Genomic DNA, 22,287 nt, shown 5'->3' with positions numbered 1-22,287 from the left:
GGATAGGGAATGGGAAGCACGCCTTGGTAACTAATGATCTAGACCTGCTCTTCCATTATGGTGGTCACCAGCCAAATGTGGTTACTGATCACTTCAAAAGCAGGTAGGGAGACTAGGGAACTGAATTTTTAATATTATTTCATTTTAATTAATTTAAACACCATAATCTTACTATTCTTAAAGGTAGTTTACACTTTAGAAAATAAAGGCATATTTGACACACTAAGTGCCTGTCAAAATCAGAGGTGACTCCATTTTCCAAACTAGGCCTGATTTTGTTTTTTTTTTATTTTTTAAAATAAAGCAATGATGCACATCTTTAAGGATGCCAAATAGATTAGGCATTCTTAACACTCAATTTGAAAACAATCTTTAAAAACATTATGATACTGACACACTAGTTTAGCTTTTTTTGCATATGGGGTTGATTCTTTTTCATTTGTCCAAGTGAATGTAGTCATTACACTTTTCAGAGAATATTAACACAAAGGACTTTGCCTACATCCAAACAAACGTTTCAAAGTGGAAGGAGGTTTTGATCTTCCTTTTTAACCAGAGCAGAAATTACTGGGAGAGGCAACATCCTATCACAATAATGTGAATACTTCATCCAAGATTAGTTGAACAGCAAGATCCTCTTTACTCCATGATAACAATAAGAAGTCAAGGTTGTCTGAATTTTGAAACAGATTTCTCATAAACTTTGCAAGTAGTACATGTTTCATTTGGTTGCAGTACTGTGAAACTCATCTTTTTGAGAAGGTTGTACCCAGATCTCAGTGGAAATTAAGAACAAGAGTAAACAGTCACAATTTATTTTCATCTCTCACCTGAGATTATTTTAAGGAGGGAGGCACCAAGAATTGAGATGTTTATTATACGTACAGATGATGCAACAGGGTTTCAAGACAGTAAAACATTTTACCACAGGTATCTAAGAGAAATCTACTCTGTGATTATTAATATAAATTTAAAACTCTGAACTGATTTACAACATTTCTGACACCAAATGTGTGGGTTTGCCTCACACCAACCAATTCTCCTACTCTCTGAACACCAAGTGGATCTCTTATAATTCAATTCTGATTCTAACACTCCACAGTTAGCGTCAGACTCCACAGGTTTAATGCCTCGGTCCCAGAAGACTGCATTCACTTCTTTTTTTTTTTTTTTTTTTTTTTTTTTTAGCTTTGTTTTGAATAAATCTAAATTTAAACTATTTTATTGGTAAAACAAGCACATCATCACAATTTAAGCAGCATTCTTCAATACAGAGTATTTTATAATAGCAGTATTATTTGCTCAATCACATAAAAACTAATGTGTCTTTGATAGCCTTTGAATAACTGTTATTTATCTTTTTTGTTAAAAAAGCCAGAGGACTTTCAGAAAATGTGCATATTCTAATAGTGCCTTAAACCTTCTATTTATTTTTCTTAAGTGGAAATAGACATGATCTCTCAGAACCTGAAAATGAGAAAAGTTTGTTCTTTAAGACCAAAATTATAAAATCATTTCAAAATTAATCATGAAAAAATATGCAAAAATTACTATAAACAACTGGAGGGACACCTTAGACATTGACACATAAGCAGCAAGAGTGAATAAAATATTAAAAAGTGAGTCAATCCACTAAGGGTGTTATTACTGCTGGAACATATCAGAAGGACATTCACTGAGGCAAGGGCATTTCAAGTTTCATTCAAAGAAATACCTCTTAGAACTAAAGACTCTGCTTGGCTTGTCCAAATAGCACACAAAGCTGTTTTATAAAGATAAATTGCAAGGACTTTATACCAGGAATAGGATCATACCCTAGAACTTAAAGTATAATAATAATAAAAAATAAATTTAAAAAAAAGATATACAAATGATGAATAATTAGCATCTGAAAGTATGTTCAACCTCATTATAAATAAATAAAACAAAAATTAAAATAGATGGTTATGACTGTCTACATTAAATTGGCAAAATGAAGGACTGCATTCACTTCTGATGCCATTCACAAGCACTGGGTTCCCGGGTTACCCACACCTCTGTCCAACTTAGCTTCAAATCAGCGGTTCCCACAAACCTCCCTCTAGGTTCGACAATTTGCTGGAATGTCTCACAGAACTCAAGAAAACAGTCTACTTACTACTACTGGTTTATACAACTCAGGAGCAGCCAGGTGAAAGAGACACATAGGGCAAAGTATGGCAGGGAGGTGTGGGGGTGCAAAGCTTTCATGCCTTCTCCAGGCATGCCACCGTTCCAACATCTTGATGTGTTCACCAGCCCAGAAAGTCTTTGAACTTTAGGGGGTTTTACGGAAGTTTCATCATATAGGCATGATGGATTATTAACTCAGTCTACAGTCTTTCTCTGCTCTCTGGAGGTTGGGGTGGGGAGCGTGAAAGTTTCAGGCTTCTAATCAAGGTGTGGTCTTTTTAGCAACCAGCCCCCATCCTGAAGTCATCTAGATGCTCACCAGAATCACTGCATTAAAACGAGAGATTCTGCTATTACCCAAGAAATTCCAAGGGATTTAAGAGCTCTGTGTCAGGAATGAGGGACAAAAAGCACATATATATTTATTTTGCCACAGAGGTAGATGACTAGGGATTTTTTTCTGAGACATAAAATATGCTCCCCTTTGACTATGAAGACAAGTAAAATGTAGATGGCTAGAAGCTGTTTGTTTTGAGAAGATTTTATTGATAACAAGCACATCAATACAGACAATAAGATTTTTAGCATTTGCAGGTTGTGATTATCCTTTACTTCACTATGTATTTGGGCCATTGAGCAACCCTCATTCTGATCTTTGGCTAACAATTTACCTAAAACATATGTACCTACATAAATTAATGCAATGTAACTCCATTAGCATGTATTAAAGGAAAGCAGACCTTGTGAGTGGGAGGATATTATCATGAGCCTATAGACATTAGTACACCGCATGGCTATTGGCATTTATGGAATGAAATACATCATTCCATTGTCCAAGAAGGAAAGAAAAATAAATCTGACAGACACTTAAGCTGATGAAATTGAAGCATTCTGGGCAATATTCTAACCCCACATTCTGTAAAGGGAGAACAGTAATCTATGGAAACAGCTTGATGTTTCTAAAAACAAGTCTAACAGACCTCACTTTCTTATTTGATAGGCTGCAAAATCAGTGAATCAAAAAAATGATAAATATAGATATATAGACTAAAGGCTAAACAATTAGACAAATATTAAATGAATAAATGATGGTGTCACCCCACAAAGTGCTGATTAAAGACTTGATTCATCCTACAGGAATATTACCAGGGCAGTCTTACAGGGCTCTGTCTCTGTCTCTGCCAGTCCACATTTGTCTCAATCAAGGGAATGATGATAAAAGGCATGTTTTTCAAATTTGCAGATAACATGAAACTAAAAGGTTGAGCAAATCGGGATCCAGAAACAAAAATGGGCCAGGCACAGTGGCTCATGACTGCAATCCCAACACTTTGGGAGGCCAAGACAGGAGGATCACCTGAGATCAGGAGTTTGAGACCAGACTGGTCAACGTGGAGAAACCCCATCTCTACTAAAAATATAAAAATTAGCTGGGCTAATATTTTTTATGGTGTTATGCACTTGAAATCCCAGCTACTCAGGAGGCCAAGGTGGGAGAATCGCTTGAACCTGGGAGGTGGAGGTTGCAATAAGCCAAGATTGTGCTACTGCACTCCAGCCTGGGCCACAGAGTGAGACTCCATCTCACAAAGCAAAAACTCAATAGGCTAAAATAGTGAGTCAAATTGAATTAGATAAAATTATCAAACTTGTTAGATACAATTAAATGGGAACAATATTATGTTCCACTCACACTTATGTGTGAGTCCAAAAGAAAGTAAAAACCATTTGATTATGGAAAAAGCTAATTTGAACTTGTGCTGCTTTAATGGAAGACCAGTGACTAGACTTTGCTAGCCAGTCACTCCAAGCATGTCATGACTTGGGCAGGCATGGGAGAATCTCATCCACATGGGATCAGAAAAATTGTAGAAGAGGTCAGAATAGGGTTGTATAGAGGCTCGACCCCAGCTGGATAGCCCAGACTAATGCCTGTCACATGCAGTTCAAACTGGCAGGCAATTTCATCTTGAGAAATTACGGGTAGATAGCCAATTTAAAGGTCAGGAAGGGCCACAATCAAGGCCAGGAGATATAATGGTGGCAGCAGAATTCCTACCATTGGGAAATTTAGAAGGAGTTGGACATATTCCAAATAAATAAAGCTTAGAAGGAGATCTTGGCCATTGCACTAGAACCCCATTGGTGTCAAAGGTTCAGCCATATAGCCAACAAGCATTATAGGCAAAATGTCTACATCTACAAATTACTCGAGGGTCTTAAACAGATTATTGGCTCCAAAATACATAAAGAATACTACAATACTAAAATTAGTATAATATTATGTTAACAAATAAGCTGCAATTAAATGTTTTATAGTGATATGTAAATTATGTTTAACATGGAATGTGAGTATACTTTAATGTATTTAATATAATACCTGGAGTCTAAAAGCCTTTAAATGGGTATGGTCTAGTGTAGACAATGAGTAGTGGACTAGGCAGTGTAAACAGTCAGATATGAAGAAACAGGGCTCTAGAAAAGTCACTCTGGGTATTTACATATTGTCCAAACGTAGAAAATGCCAGGGTCCAAATGAAGTAGGGAGAAGCCTGAGTATCCTGACCTTGCTTTAGGTGTGTTAGGTCCTAGATCTGGTTGGAAATAATGGAGCTTTCCAGAGAATGCTTAAGAAATCAGAAAACGTGGTTGGACTCTAAGACAGAAAATCTGGGGATATGTCTGAATTTACTGCTGCTTAATTCCTATGTCAGTCAAGAGTGGCTCCATAACAATGGCAGAATTAACCCTGGGGCAGGTCTGTGCAATAGAGAAACAAGACAGATAACCCAAAAAGAGGTAAAAAAAAAAAAAAAAAAAAAAAAAAAAAAAAAAGGTAGACATGGCTACCGCTAAGTTTAGGACTGCGTACTTCATGGGACATGTAACCAAACTGGAAACTGTGAGTAGAAAAATGTTCCTAAGACTGAGCATATCCTGTGAAGGACCAGAGCCTGGAGAATAAAAGAAAGGGAGCATGAAAAGTGTTCTCAAAGTTGGCAGGTGTTATTATGTTAAAAACAAAGAAAAAACAAAAAAAGGATTGGGTTTGTTTTCTATTAGCACAGGGGTGAGCAAGGATGTCGTGGTGGATACTCTCCAAGAAGATGAATTTTTACTTATAATAGAACATGTTTTCTACTGATTATTATCAGAAACACACTCACCCATCCAAACCCAAAGAATGGACTTAGCGTTATGAAGAACAGTGAAAGTGAGACTTTTTAAAATTGGCTTTGCAAGATTGGGTGTTTTGTGGGCAGGCACACTTGGGGAAGTCACAACAGGTAGTTTATCTCTTACACACAAGTTCCTCACTGGTTGAGTACTATGGGGTTACAATTTTCCTGGACATCGCCTAAGTTTCATTATCCCCTTATAAGGTTATCCCTGTCCCCTTCCCCACTTAAGATTTGATTTCTCAATAATGAAACTCTCTTCCCTTTCATGGACTGGCCCTTCCTCTACATTGTGTTCTGTTATTGTGACCTTCTAGGTGAATGAGCCGTGAGGTTTGTTTCATTTGCAAGCAGGCTGCCAGTGCTTAGATTTTTATGCCTTGAAAATGGACCATTGAAAATGTTTTCTCACAATTATCTAAAAACCTAATTAACTACTGAGAAAACACTGATATGGCTATCTGTAAGCAGTGGATGACCACTCAAACAGTGTGTTGTCAGGAATCAAACATTAAACGGGTTGTTGCATTTTGCCTTTAACTGTGAGAATGTTTTAAAAATCTGGCTTCCAGAGTTTATTTGCTGCTTCTTGGGGTATCATGGAGATACAAAGTTCTATGGGAAAGGAACCCAAAGTAGCCTTTTGAATAATTGTTACACAGATCTGGAGCCACTGGAAAAATTAAACCCAGTTGACTGTCTTATCTGAAGCTAAGATGCACAATTCCAAATATCCATTGACTCTGTAATGTAAAGGATCTACACTGCTACAACAGCAGAGCTATTGATAAATTCCTAATATGTCTCCTCTCATGTGGGAAGAGTAAGAGGAATTAGGGAGTGGAAGACCACTATGCTTATTTCAGTAGGTTATTTTCTAACAATAGTTGAAATGCTGATTTTGAGTGTCATTTAGGACACTTTAATTAGGTGCAACTGATGTAAACAGGAAGGAAACACATTGGCTCCTGTAAGGACCAGGCATTCTCCACTCAACATTCTTGTTTGCAACAGCTAAAAGAGAAAAAGAAATTATCTTTCCTCCAACTATTGAAGAAAAATAACTTAGGTTTCTTTGAGACTGGATCAACTTGGATTACATGCCTATTGCCAAGCAACTAATTTGGCCAGGGGACCGCTATGAGATAATTGTTTTAGACCTGGATTGCTGCCTAACCCTGAGCCAATCACCATATTTTAATGATTGGCCTAAGCCAATCAAGATCCACACCATGAAATTTGAGATTGGGTTACAACTGCTCCACAACAGGACATAAACTTATTTCTACCCACCCATGGATTAGAAGCTTAAATGTCTGCATTAGCTGAAACACATTTATGTACAACACTAGACCATTCCCCTAGCTCTATTAAGCACAGTGGGGAGGAATTTTTATTGCCAAATTAGAAAATGCATCCAAAATAGAATGTTTCAAGTATCAAGGGAATACTAACATCCCAGATACTTCTACAATGGTACTAACTCCATGCATCTTTATCCACTGACATCAACTTAATTTTATCTGTACTTTCTGCACCACTAAGAAGTCCCCAGGGGCTGAAAGGAAATTTCAAGAGCTCCTGTATAGTTATTGTTGCTAGGAAACAACATCCTTGGTATCCAAGTGTTCAGCTCTGAGACACAGTGTGAAGTCACTGGTTCATAAAGGAAAACCTTTGGTAAAATAGGTTGTTTAGGTGTGAGTAAATTGATGTTCTCGCTCTGCGGCAAAATGTTCTTGTGTAACCTTTGAAATAATAGTGTATTTCAAAGCCAGTATTCTTTCCTTTGGATCTAACTGCCATTATTGCTCCCATGAGAACTCAAGCTTCTACTTGGAGAGGAGTAAGCCAGGCAGGCACAGTGGCTCAGGCCTCTAATCCCAGCACTTTGGGAGGCCGAGGCGGGGGGATCTTGAGCTAAAGAGTTCGAGACCAGCCTGGCCAACATGGTGAAACCCCGTCTCCACTAAGAATAAAAAAATTAGCCAAGTGTGGTATCACATGCTTGTAATCCCAGCTACTCAGGAGGCTGAGGCAGGAGAATCACTTGAACATGGGAGGTGAGGGTTGCAGTGAGTCAAGATTACCCCACTGTACTCCAGCCTGGGCAAAAGAGTAAGACTCCGTCTCAAAGAAAAAAAAAAGGAGTGAGCATTCTTTTTTTCCCCCAAATCATCTGTAATTATCTCAATGCCTTGAACACTAAGCCTAATGGGTTTTAGTTAAACAAAGTGTGTGTGTGAGCTTGGAAATAAAGACCCAGACCACTGACTGGATAAATTGTTGAATATTGTTAAAATCTGCATTGATCAGTAGTCATAGTCCACCTTTTTTATTTTGTACGGTATTGACGTGCTCTGCTGCTCTTCAGAAGTTGGGAGATAATGTGAGGTACTGTTTTGACTCACCCTTCTCCCCACCTCAACCGCAAATGGCAAACCATCATTGACTCTCAGCTAATTGGTGCTTACATGTTTCTCACCTAGGATCTTATAATTCAAAGACCAGCCTGAGGTGGTAATCCATCACTTCTGTCACCTTAGTTAACTCAGTAAGCCTAAAATTAATACACAGCTTTTTCCATTTCCTTTGTGCCCAGACTTACCTGTAAGGCCTCTGTGAACAGAATTGTTTTCATCAGGGAGTAAATCAGGCTCAAGAATACACCAAATAGGTCCCTCTATCAGGCTACCAGTTTGGGACCATAAACTCAAAACTCTAAGCAGCAAACAACATTAACGTATTTATTCAAAAATACGTATTGAAACTTGACTATAGACAGAATCTGTTCTAGGCATCAGGAATTTTTTAAATGAATAAAAGAAGGCCCTTTTCCTCAAAGAGCTTATAATATAATGAAGAATAGAGAAGATAAAGGGTAGAGATAAACACAAAGCTATAGAAACAGTTGAAATATTCTGCATTGTATGTTCAGTACTATGTAACTGACAGGATCCTATCTGGGAAGCAGAAACCACTAAAGGTTTTTCAAAAAGGATATTTAATAGAGACTTTGTTACAAAGGTTGGAAGGGCTTAAAAAAAAAAAAAGCCAAAGGGAGAAGGAGAAAAGAGTGCTAAACGGGCAGATGTCAGAGGCTGCCAACACGCTTGCAGTAGAACACAAGTTTGAATCTGATGTGATCGTATGAGAGGCATTGTCCTAGTTGTTTGTGGAATTGCCAAAAGAAAGGTGACTTCTTCAATTGCCCTGGCAGCAGTGGCCAGAAACTGAGGTGCTACCAAGCTGCAAGAGCCAGGAGCAGGAAGCTTCTTTCTCCCTTCCACCTTTTTTTTTTTTTTTTTTTTGAGATGGAGTCTCACTCAGTCACCAGGCTGGAGTGCAGTGGCACAATCTCAGCTCACTGCAACCTCCACCTCCCAGGTTCAAGTGATTCTCCTGCCTCAGCCTCTTGAGTAGCTTGGACTATGGGTGCGCACCACCATGCCCAGCTAATTTTTGTGTTTTTATGGAGACAGGGTTTCACCATGTTGGCCAGGATGGTCTCCATCTGTTGACCTCATAGATCCGACCGCCTCAGCTTCCCAAAGTGTTGGGATTACAGGCGTGAGCCACTGTGCCCAGCCTCTCCCTTCCATCTTCTAATCTTCAGCTAGCTTTTCCTAGGGGAAGCATCTAACATGAAGCCAGTGAAGCAGGAAGCCCAGCCCCAGCAGTACAGAGTAGAGTATAGAAAATGGAGTATGCAGCATAGAAATATCAAGTGAATAACTGGCATGGGTTACAACAGAGGTTTTGATAAAAAGCTCTGGTAATCACAATACTGGAGCAAATACTTCTTCCCTAGAAGAGAAAGAAGGATGTCAATCCAGTGTCTGTTGCACACAGCAGAAGTCCATCTAGCTAGTTTAGCATGTATGCTGACCTCCTTTGAGAAAGCTAACTACATCTCCCAGATTCTCTTGAAACTGAGGTGACTCTAATTTAGTTTTCTGGATTAGGTGGAGTCAAGTCACGTCAGAGGCAGTGTTTGAAGCATCCGTTTTGCTGGTGCAGGTCATACCTCATGGATGGTTCTGGAACCAAGAATTCCGGTTTTAGCTTTCTGTGATCCTGGAGTCAATGTGGTTGCTGTAGCTACCTGATTAGCAGCTTTCTGATTGTGTTGATCAGTCCCTTTGAAGGGCCAATCTGCACTGTGGTTCTGGGAGTCATTGCTAGTGGCTCAGCCTAGAACCTACTACTTCAGTCTTTTGATTGCAAGCAAAAATGATGAGAATCAGTCCTTGACCTCAAGAAGCTCAGAGCATAGTGGGGGAAAGACAGATAAACCTGGTAAAATTCAACATGGTTCTGTGCTTTTTTCGAGGCATGTGTATAATGGGAGTTTGTAAAAGTCAATTAGGAGCAGGAAGGACTGTGACCAGTGGCCATAGGAGTCTACCTACAGCTCTCCCTACACTCAATCCTGATTACCTAACTACCTAATTACCTTACTCTTCTTGGCCCAGTTTTTTCTTTGCATACTGAAATTGTTGAGGATTTTGTAGTGTTTGTATGGATTCAACTTTGCCAAAGTTCAGTTTTCTCGCTAAAATTGAGTTGCTTATTGAGTAAATTTCATGAAGTAAATCACAATTTCCCATTGACATCATCCAACCTTTATATTATTCCCTTTATACAGTATTCACCCTATATGTTACTCCTTCTGCCAGGCAGGCCTGCTCTACCCATCTGGTCAAATCCTCTGAGAAGTTTAACTCCCTTGGGTCAACAGTTTGCTTAGACTGCTATTAGACCATGAGATCCTGAAAAGTAAGGCCATGCCTAACCCACTGCATATCCTTCCTGCCTAGGATAGTGTTTGATACATAGTAGGCACTACAAGTAGGTGTATTGCAATGTCAAGTATATTTTCCATTGATTTGCTGGCCAGCTTAGAGAATTAGGTATGTTTGATGCCGTCCCTAAGAACTAGGTATTGTTCTGTGCTTCATCAGGGATCCTGATGGATATCTAGAAAGATAAGAGACTGAATCCAGAGAAGTTGTCTGTGGCAGAGAAGAATCAGCAAAGACCTCATGTTAGAGCACTCAGAAAGGGAAAGTAAGCACACCAGCGTCACTGATGGGTGACTCTGAAGCTTACATGGAAGCTGTGTTCTGTCAGCCCTGTTTTTACTGCCTACTTGATAATGGGCCACCCAGGATCACAAACTAATAACAGGTATAATGAAGTCAAAAGCTATTGGCAAATCCAGACTTTAACTGGGACGAGAGCAAAGGTTCCTATTTAGGCTTTGATCTATAAATAGTATCTCTCTCCACAGAGTCTCTAGATACTGGTTTAAAACTCCCTCCTTAACAAGCATTCAGTGTAATTATTCTATGTTGCTAACGAAAAGCAAAACCATGTGCAGTCTAGTTCAGAATAGGTTATTCATTTGTGAAATGTGAGGCACTTAACGGGAACCTGACTGAATGAAAGACCACTCCAGCCCCATATAAAGGTGAGCAAAGGATATTTAGATATGCTACTAAAATCCATGCCTAGATAAGTCAGACGAGAAGAGAGCTTTAAATTTGGACTGTATTGTCTTGGCTCCTTAAAGGATTTTTAAAAACTAAATTTTACTTATTTTGGTTCCATCTGTCTTTATGAAAAAGTTCACCTTTCACGCCATCTTCCTGAATGGATTTTGCTGAGGCATTTTTCATCACATTAAAAAAAAAAAAAAAAAAAAAAAAAAGTCCATGGGAGAAATTTCTCTCAGGCTTGGCATCAGCACTCCCCTTCTTCCAAACCAATTGGTTTGTTTCTATCTCATGGGCATCATGAATTCTTTAACTTATCTGATTTTTGTGTTACTTGATAGAAAAGCAATTTTTTTGTCTCTGAGGAGAGACAGGTCCGGGTGGTGCCAGCAGCTCATTTCCTCCTCCCTGGAAGTGAGCAGACTCAGCAGATCTGAGTTAACTCAACAGACACAGAAGCTGATCTCAGTAGCTGAGTTCCTAAGGCTACCCCACGCAATCCTATAAAAATGTGACATGTACAGCACTGCAAGGCAGGGTTCCTTTCTACTAGAACATTGGCCACAGGGCACCCAGGCTACCTGATGAGCCTAAGCCATGGGATAATGAGAATTTGGGAAACAATTGGTGATCTACTACCTCCCTGTATTAGTTTGTTCTCACACTGCTATAAAGAACTACCTGAGAGTATTTAATTTATGAAGAAAAGAGGTTTAATTGACTCACAGTTCCACAGGCTATACAAAGGCTTAGAGGCCTCAGGAAACTTACAATCACGGCAGAAGGTGAAGGGGTAGCAAGTACATCTTACCATGGTGCAACAGGGGAAAGCGAGAGACAGCAAAAGGGGAAGTGCCACACACACACTTTTAAACCATCAGATCCCATTCGAACTCACTCACATGAGAACAGCAAGGGGAAAATCCACACCCATGATCCAATCATCTCTCACCAGGCCCCTCCTCCCTCCAGGCGATTACAATTCGAGATGAGATTTGGATGGAGACACAGAGCCAAACCATATCACTCCCTGCTCATAAAATTTTTTCTTAATAAACCCCATTCTAGATCTTCTGGAGGTGTGTATTTGAAATCTCATTGCCCACATGTAGAAAACACATAGGATGCTAAGATTTCCTTCTTTGTAATTTAATTTTTTGATTGTTAATTTACTCACATAATTCAAAACTCAAAAGATATTAAAAGTTTAGAGTGAAAATTTTTCTTTCATCCTTATCATCCATCTTCCTAGCCTTCCCCCAAAAATTATTACCTTGTTATCTGTCCCTCCAGAATTTTTTCATACACATACAAGTATATGCAAATATGTTTCTGCTTTTCCCAGATTTTTCCCTCGCATGTTGCAACATTATTGTTCTGAACTTTGATTTTTTTAATTAAAAATGAATTTTTGCCGGGCGCGGTGGCTCAAGCCTGTAATCCCAGCACTTTGGGAGGCCGAGACGGGCGGATCACAAGGTCAGGAGATCGAGACCATCCTGGCTAACACGGTGAAACCCCGTCTCTACTAAAAAATACAAAAACCTAGCCGGGCGAGGTGGCGGGCGTCTGTAGTCCCAGCTACTCAGGAGGCAGAGGCAGGAGAATGGCGTGAACCCGGGAGGCGGAGCTTGCAGTGAGCTGAGATCTGGCCACTGCACTCCAGGCTGGGCGACAAAGCAAGACTCTGTCTCAACAAAAATAAATAAATAAATAAATAAATAAATAAATAAATAAATAAAATAAAAATAAAAATGAATTTTTGAGAGTTTTTAAATAATATATATATGAGAACTTCCTTGTTCTTCTTTCTGGCTTTATAATAGTGCATTAATGTGCTATAATTTATAATTTAGTTAACCACTCTTCTATTGGACGATGTATTAGTCTGTTTCATGCTGCTGATAAAGACATATCCAAGACTGGGCAATTTACAAAAGAAAGAGGTTTAATTGGACTTACAGTTCCAGGTGGCCAGGAAAGCCTCACAACCATGGCGGAAGGCAAGGAGGAGCAAGTCACATCTTACATGGATGGCAGCAGATGAAGAGAGAGAGAATGAGAGCCAAGGCAAATGGGTTTCCCCTTATCAAACCATCAGATCTCATGAGACTTACTCACTGTCAGGAGAACAGTATGGGGGAAACCACCCCCGTTATTTGGTTATCTCCCACCAGGTCCCTCCCAACACGAAGGAATTATGGGAGTACAATTCAAGATGAGATTTGGGTGGGAACACAGACCCAAACCATATCAGGGGACATTTATGTTGTTTCAAATATTTTGCTATTACAACAGTATTTTAATGAATAATCCTGTATGCACATTCTTCACAATTGTGCAATTCAGTCTATAAAACAAATTTCTAGAAGGAAATTTCTAGAAATTTCTTTAATGATTAATTTCTAGAAATTTTTATAGTTATATTCTCTAGACAGATCTACAATTTATTTAAGATTTACAATAGTTCATGGCATGAAAGAGTGATCCAAACTACTTTTTCCAGTAATTCCTCAGCAATGATTTCTTAAAATAAGAGTTGCTTGGTGAAAGGGTATATACATTAATACTTTTGATAGGTGAAGCAAACTGCATTCCATTTGGATTATAACAAATTACGTCCTCATCAGCAACATGAGAGTAGCTCCATCGCCACATGCAGAGCAAAATATGTTATCGCTTTGTGGATTTTTTCCAAGTTATAAGTCAAAAGGGAGTATCTTGATACAGTTTTAATTTTAATTTGCATTTCTCTGATTATAATTGAGTTTGAGCATTTTTATTTTTCAATGAATTCTCCATTCATATTCTTTTACTATACTCTCATTAAGTTTTTTGTCATTTTCTTTTTTGTTTGTAGAAGTTTTTTTATATATTAAGAACATTAATCCTTGTCGTAAATATGAACTGCAATTATTTTTTGTCTCTTATTTGCTTTTGATTCTGTTTATAGATTTTTGTTGCCACACTTTTTTAATGTAGCTGAATGTTTTAAATTTTTATGATTTATGAATTCTTTGTTAGACTTAGGCCTCATCCATGTCAGTAGTATAAAATAATTCTCCCATGTTTTCTTGCAGTATAAGCGTAGTTATATATTCTAGATAGATCTACAATTTATTTGAGATTTACAATAGTTTATGACATGAAATAGGGGTCCAAACTGCTGTTTCAAGTAATTCCTCAGCCAGCATGATTTCTTAAACTATCTTTTTCCCAATAATTTGAGGTACCACTTTTATCATATTCTAAATTTTCCTATGTATTTGGCACTAGTTCTGAATTTTTTATTGTAACCCACTGATCTTTCTTTCAAGTCCAGCACTGGGATCACACTGCTGTAATTATTGAGGTTGTATAATGTTTTACTACCTGGTAGAGCTAGTTGCCCCTTATTTCTACTTTTTTATTTTTCTTTTTTGAGACAGTCTCACTCTATTGCCCCGGCTGCAGTGCAGTGGTGCAATCTTGACTCACTGCAACCTCCGCCTCCCAGGTTCAAGCGATTCTCCTCCCCCAGCCTCCTGAGTAACTGGGATTACAGATATCTGCCACCACACCCAGCTAACTTTTTTTGTATTTTTAGTAGAGACAGGGTTTCACCATGTTGGCCAGGCTGATTTCAAACTCCTAATCTCAAGTGATCTTCCCACCTCAGCCTCCCAAAGTGCTAGGATTACAGGCGTGAGCCAACACACCCAGCCTATTTCTACTATTTTTTCAGAGTTTTCTTGGGTTTATTTTAACTTTCAATTCAGTCTAGTCTAGTTCCCAGAACAAAAATCCTATCGGCATTATGAGGCAATCATATTAAATTGTGAAACTTACGATGTTGAGTTTTCCTTTCAAAAATATGCTATGCCTTTTATTTGTTCAAGGCTTCTTTCGTGCCTTAAATTTATTTTAAATGTTGCTTCATATGTGTTTTGCATATTTCTGACCAAATTTATTACTGGATAATTTTGTCTGTATTTTTAAGTGGTCCTTTTCATCTATTATGTTATAAGTTATCGTTTTATATATTAAAGTTATCAATTTCTGTATAGTAATTTTATACCCCATTACCCTACCAAATTCTTATTGTTTGTAATAGCTCTTCAGTTAATTATTTGGGGTTTACTGAATATTCAATTGCATAATTTGCAAATCCTGATAGTTTAACCAGCAGCTTTCCAACTCTGTACCTCAACTTTCTTTCTGTTGTCTAATGTATTGGTTAGTATTTCCAGAACAATGTTAAATATTAACAATGGTATTAGACACGCTCATCTTCTCCGTAACTGTCATGGGAATGTTTTCTGTTTCCACACTACACATGATGCTGGTTTGGGACCAGGAAAGATATATCTTCCCATGTTAAGGAAATATCTTCTCTCTCTCTCTCTCTCTCACACACACACACACACACACACACACACACACACAGAGCGAGAGAGAGAGAGAGACAGAGAGAGAGAGAGAGAGAGAGAGAGAGAGACGGAGTCTCGCACTGTCACGCAGACTGGAGTGCAGTGCAGTGCCATGATCTCCGCTCACTGCAACCTCCGCCTCCCGGGTATAAGTGATTCTCCTGCCTCAGCCTCCCGAGTAGCTGGGATTATAAGCGCCCTCCACCATGCCCTGCTAAATTTTTGTTTGTTTGTTTGTTTGTTTTTGAGACGGAGTCTCGCTCTGTCACCCCAGCTGGAGTGCCGTGGTGCTATCTCGGCTCACTGCAAGCTCCGCCTCCTGGGTTCACGCCATTCTCCTGCCTCAGCCTCCCCAGTAGCTGGGACTATAGACGCCCACCACCACGCCTGGCTAATTTTTTGTATTTTTAGTAGAGACAGAGTTTCACCATGTTAGGTAGGATGGTCTCCATCTCCTGACCTCGTGATCCGCCCACGTTAGCCTCCCAAAGTGCTGAGATTACAGGCGAGAGCCACGGAGCCTGGCTCTTTCTCATATTTATTGAATAATGTTGTTTGCTTTGTTAAAAGAGAGAACTGGTGTTGAAAGTTATCAAATGCCATTTTAGTATCTGTATAAATAATCATATGGTTTTTTTTCTCCTTAGATTTGTTATTATAATGAAGTATATTACTAGATTTTCTAATATTAAACAGAATAAACCATATTGATTATGCTTTATTATTTAAAGTACTGCTGGATTTTGTTTGCTAATATGTTCTGCTTACTTTATGAAAATAATTTAGAAATTTTCATTCTTAGCCTATGCTTTGGAGCTGTTTAAGTAGCAATAGAATTGTCAGTTCTTAAATATCTGTTTGTTTGTAGGGATGAAATCAAGCTGTTTTGATTTTCTGTGCCTCCTATTTGGGCTTTAAAAAAATGCTTTCTTCTGAGAAAATTACCCATTTCATCCACATTTTCAAATTAATTTGCATGGAATTGATTAGTCATGATTCTTTACAGTTCCTCTGTTTCTAAGGTGGATTCCCTTATCTGTCCTGATTCATCTGTTTGATTAGAGTCTTCCGTAGAAGTTTCCTCAGGCAGGTACCTAAATGATATGTCCTCTGAATCTTTGTATATCTTCTCTGGAAAGAAGTGTATTTTGGCAGGGAGTAGTACTTTTGGGTCTCAGAGTTGCTGTCCTTTATGCCTATATTCTAGATGTTCTGTGGATGTCATTCTATAATCTTTTCTTTCCAGCGTTGTGTATAAGAAGTTCAATACTTTTTCCTTTGAAAACACCTTGTACTTTCTGTCTGGAAGATTGTAAGACTATTATTACACCCTTGGAGTTTAGGAACGACATTGGGATGACCTGATATAGTGAGCTTGCCAATCTGCAAAATAATTTATTTAGTAAGCTCTGGGGAATTTCTGTTTTCTTTTTGTTTATCATGGCTCCTTGTCTATATAACGCCCTTCTTTCAGGAATGCCCACTATTCATATATTAGATCTCCTAGATGAGTCGTTCAAAATTTTTATAGTTTCTTCATGCTTTCCAAATATCTATAAAATTGTCTTCCAAGCCACAAACTCTGGCCTCATCGGTGGCCATCTTTTCTTCAATTTATCTAAGACATTTTGTATATTTAAAAAAAAAAAAAAAAAAAACCATTGAGTTTTAGAATAAAAAGTTGCCTGTGCTGTAATCAGATATCTGTAAGTGTTCCTATATTTTTACCAAGAGTGAGGAATGGAGAGTTCAAGCTATTATTTGCTTCCTCCTCAGTTCTTTTCACTAGATGATACCTAATCTAGTTTTCCACTTGTTTTCCTTCTCTAGGGCTACTGGGTTTCTTATATGGATTTTTATTTTTTCTTGCATATTCTTTGGGGTTTGGACCCAGCTGCCAGGTCACCTTAAAAGGAACAAAGTTCTAGATGGAAAGCATGGTGAGCTCCAGCCAAGTTGTCATCCCCTGCTGATGCACCAGGAGGTAGTCTCCTCTCTCTCTCTCTGTCTCTCATTCAGTGACCCAACCTGCCTTTTCTTCTCTCTGTCTTTTTCAGTAACTTTAGAGGTTTTTACTTACATGGATGAATTATATAGTGGTGAAGTCTGGGTTATTGATGTATCCATTACCCAAATAGTGTACATTGTACCTAATAGGTGATTGTTTTAATCCCTTACCCTCCTCCCAGCCTCCCCACTTCTGAGTCTTTCAACATTCCTTACACCACTGTGTATGCCTTTGCCTACCCATAGCTTGGCTCTCACTTATAAATGAGAACATGCAATATTTGGTTTTCTGTTCCTGAGTTACTTCATCTAGGATAATGGCCTCCACAGCTCCATCCAAGTTGCTGCAAAATACATTATTATTGTTATTATTATTATTATTATTATTTTGAGACTGAGTCTCCCTGTGTCACCCAGGCTGGAGTGCAGTGGCGCGCTCTCCACTCACCGCAAGCTCCGCCTCCCGGGTTCACGTCATTATGGTTGAGTAGTATTCCATGGTGTATATATATGCCACATTTTTCTTATGCATTCATCAGTCTGTGGGCACTTAGGTTGGTTCCATGTCTTTGCAATTGTAAATTGTGTTGTGATAAACATATGAATGCAGTCTTTTATATATAATGACTTCTTTTCCTTTGAGTAGATACCCAGCAGTGGGATTGCTAAATCGAATTGCATTTTTAAAAAGTCAAAAAACAACAGATGTTGTGAAATGGAAACGTTTATACTCTGTTGGTAGCAATGTAAATTAGCACAATATCTATGGAAAACAGTATGGTGATTTCTCAACCCACCTTTTTAACTTTCCCACATCCCCTTAAAGGACTGAGATGACGAGTTCCTCCAGACAATCACACAGGTGGTAATATGCTTCCTTCTTTAGTAGGCCCAACAGCCCCTTCACCCAGCTATCTTCTTGGATCCCGCTGTTCTAATCCCCACCCAAGGACTCCATGCCACCAGTCCCTAGGTTCTCTCTAGTGGCTGAGGGGGGAAAGAAAATCCCATGATGCCATTGTCCACTGGATCCAGGCAGGGCTGAGAACTCACATTCCCCAGATACTACTTCCTGCTGGACTTAGGAGAGGTAACTCATGGTTGAATTGGAATTGGAAAGGAAGAAGTCTGGGTTGAATTTAAGCTGTCATATTACCACTAACCATTTCAACTGAGACAGGAGTTTTGTATTCTAAACTCCATGAATGGGATCCATGATGTCCTGAAATTGCCATCGAATCCTATCTATCTATCTATCTATCTATCTATCTATCTATCTATCTATATTTTTCTGTGGATTTTATTGGCAGGTTTTAAACAAATTCTCAAAGAGATATTTAGAATCAGTCTTACAGAATCATACCCAAACTTGATAAAATCCCCAATATGCCAATTAGTCCGCTGTAGATAATATTCTAAGTCCAATAGTAAAGAGGGTCTCAGTCTTTCAAACACTGGTGATTATATCTGGAAGTCAGTTTAAAGCAGCAAAATTAAGATAGTTTTGTTTTCCTTTTTAAAAGCGGGAAGCGGAATGGGGAAGAATAGCTTAAAATTTCTTACATTCTGGCAAGGACAAGTTGATGGTGACCCTTTGGCACCTGGCATTCAACTTCCAAATATCAAATATATTATTTTCTATCTCTTGAAAAGGTATTACTGGCTTTAATCAAAAGTAGGTCAGCATGATGTCCACTACAAAGAGCTTATGTGGTTACCTTTGAAACACTAGCCCCAGCAATTCTAGTGGAAAAAAGATTTTATGCTTTTTTATTTGAGGTGAACCTAAATAGAAAATGAATTGAGAAAGATCTTCTTTGTCTCTAGCTGGTAGAGAAAAATGTGGTCGTAAAATATGCCTTAAATTATTTTTAGATTTTTAAAATATATCCGTACATTCTTTTTATGCAAGTTACTCTTTTTTATATATACTTTAAGTTCTAGGGTACATGTGCACAACGTGCAGGTTTGTGACCTATGTATACATGTGCCATGTTGGTGTGCTGCACCCATCAACTCAGCAAGTTACTCTTACACATAATGATAACCCAGCTAGAACACTGCCAGGTGGGAGCAGAGTGGGAAGAGGAAGAGATTAGGCCATCAGCGTACGGCCTTCATGCTGAAGGCCTGAGGACAGACCCTTCTACTACAATCTACAGTTCCCTACACATTCCCCTTAAATTAACTAAAGTCCACTCTCATAAGTATAAAGATATAAAAGCATTATCAAGAATTTATATAGTCCTAAGACTTTTACCCATATATTAGCTATAATAATATTAGCTATAATCAAAGGATATGAATAAAAGCTTGCCAAATTTTCTAAAAGAAATATGCAGTTTTTAATGTCTTACTCATGTAATGGCTATATATAAACTTAGTCTTTCATTATACTTCATCTCTTCGCACTACCTGTTATCCTTTTAACAAATATGTGCTCAATTATTATTACTTGCTGTGCGATTGTTGTTGTTAAGTAGCACATAGCCAAAGCCATGTCCAGGTACCTAGAATTCAGCCATCCCCCAATTTAACCAAGGAATGAACATTAGTAGATACAATAAGAATAAATTGCATCGGTGACTTCAGCTATCACTAAATGATCCAGAGCTTAAGTCCACTAAAGCCAGATGCACCCATTCTTTCAATGCAGCTACTACCAAATCATCAGAAATAGCACTCCACATGAGACCTGCCTACCACCCTAATTTAAAGCAATGCCACCTTACCACCTTTTTGCTGGGAATTTTTCCTCTAGCTCCAGGTGGTATTCAAAATGATTTCCTAAACTTTATTTAACCGTGCTGTGTTTATTGATTTCAGATGGCTATACCACTGATGACATAGAGTTTTACTGGAATGGAGGAGAGGGGGCAGTAACTGGTGTTAATAAAATCGAACTTCCTCAATTTTCAATTGTTGACTACAAGATGGTGTCTAAGAAGGTGGAGTTCACGACAGGTGAGGTTGTTTCCCCCAAAAGATACTAGAGGTGCTGTGAAAGGAAGAAGATGGTTCCAACCAAATGGTGGTCTGATTACTTGTCTTTTGTTTCTCAACTCAGGAGCATATCCACGACTGTCACTAAGTTTTCGTCTAAAGAGAAACATTGGTTACTTCATTTTGCAAACCTACATGCCTTCTACACTGATTACAATTCTGTCATGGGTGTCTTTTTGGATCAACTATGATGCATCTGCAGCGAGAGTCGCACTAGGTAATACATTCTCAGCACTGCAGAGAACTAACAGGTTTTATTTTCAAACAAATAACCAATATCAGGAATTAGAGGGAAGGGCTCTCTTATAGCAAGCCAAAGAATTAGATCATCATAAGAGTCCCTGAATATAAGACATCTAAATGTAAGCATGTCTACAATGAATATTCTACAATGTACTGTCTTATTAGCATTTTACCAAAACAAACAAACAAAAATCTTGGACTATATCTAGCACTACTTAAGTGTCTCATGGAATATATTTTTAAATTCTCATTACGCTAATTTTTACTAACTTTGGGATGACTTCCTCTTTAATCCCTGCTTTTAACAGTGAAGAACATACACAATGCACTATTTTCAAATGAATTTGGAGAAAGTAAACCACGTGACTAACAACAAGCTGTCAATTGCTGAGAAATACTATCCTTTGGATACTAACTAAAATTAAATCGTATTAAGCCGAGTCTCCTTTAAATGGAGTTTATTACACTTGAATAAGGCACAGATAATTCATCAGCTATATTAATAATCTGTGGTCAAGACAGAATAAAAATGATTTCCTTCTTGGGGGAACAAAATTTAGAACTAATCCTGCCATGGTTAATTAATTGCTGAAAGCTGATGGGCTATGTTTGAGACTTTAAAGCATTCCTTGGAAGGTTAGGATGTGTAAGGTCTGTCTGCTGAATCTGGGGATGTGCAAGTCTGTGTCACTGTCTGATCCTACAGCCATTTCAGTTATTTCTTTCTGGGGCAAATTCTCTCTCACACACATACACTCACACACATAACATTTCTGGCTAAGCTAACATATTTCATCTCTTCATTTCGGAGACTATTAAGCTGGACTAGATGATCAGCATACCTGTTCACAGCTACACTAATTGCCATCACTACAGCTTACTTGTAATGACTGAATACATAAAGCTCACAAAGTCAAGTGTTTGTTTGTAGCACTTTATCAATCTTTGAACAACCTAAGATTAAAGAAAGCAAACAAATAATAGTATCACACGTATGTATCTGCATATATTACTTGAACATGAGTATTGTTATGTCTATATGCTACACTTAAGAAAAAAACAGTGGATGGTGTCCACAGCAGAGAATAATAACTAGTAAGTTTATGAATTGTGGTTTTCTTTACTCTTCTATCCTCAAAGCTAATACTATTTTAATTAGAGATATTAGAGATGTTAGTATATAAAGGTGCTTGTTTAAGCTATTCTTTGGACTGTAAAACTTGAGATATTTTAAAACATGTAATTTAAAATGGCATCCATTTACTAACACTTTTTGTATAAAAATGTAAAACAAGGAGTAGAAGCAGAAATGCAACTGGCGAATTTGTAAGTGACTCATATTTCTGTGAAGCACATTAGCTAGAGTTATATCAGGTGAAATTTAAAGATTTTTTTAAAGAAATAAGAAAGACCACTCATTATAGCATTTTATATCAGCCCAGCACATTAGAATTTATTACTGATCTGAACCAATTTAATTTTTGTCTGGCAGTCCTGACCTCCTGCTTTATCTGTTCTTCTAAAAGTTGAATAGTCAAATCCGGGAATATACATCTAGAATAATCTGATTGGCAAATGAATGTGAAACTATTTTTTCCTTCATTTCATTTTGCTACCTCCCATTCCCTTTGGAAGTTTTCCTTTGTCTTTACTATCTATTCCATACTTTCTGACTTTATTTTTAAGAGCCTCTATCAAATTTTCGATTTTACCTTTTCATCTCATTGCTTATTGTAAATGCTATTGTGTAACATTTCTGTGCTCTTTTGACCCTCACTGGGTGGCCTAAAACAAAAT

General features: G+C 38.1%; 1 protein-coding gene across 3 annotated transcripts in view; it reads left to right on the top strand.

The window, feature by feature from the left end:
• Positions 1 to 22,287, top strand: part of GABRB1 (gamma-aminobutyric acid type A receptor subunit beta1) — a 450,438-nt gene that overhangs the window by 407,711 nt on the left and 20,440 nt on the right. For all 3 annotated transcript variants that reach the window (XM_050791609.1, XM_050791610.1, XM_050791608.1), the window contains 2 exons: positions 20,071 to 20,208; positions 20,312 to 20,464. In XM_050791609.1, coding sequence (XP_050647566.1) covers positions 20,071 to 20,208; positions 20,312 to 20,464 — 291 coding nt within the window. The remainder of the gene's footprint in view (positions 1 to 20,070; positions 20,209 to 20,311; positions 20,465 to 22,287) is intronic.

This window comes from Macaca thibetana, chromosome 5 (genome assembly GCF_024542745.1).
Source record: "Macaca thibetana thibetana isolate TM-01 chromosome 5, ASM2454274v1, whole genome shotgun sequence".
Classification (NCBI taxonomy): domain Eukaryota; kingdom Metazoa; phylum Chordata; class Mammalia; order Primates; family Cercopithecidae; genus Macaca; species Macaca thibetana.
This window is presented reverse-complemented; position numbering and strand designations above follow the sequence as displayed.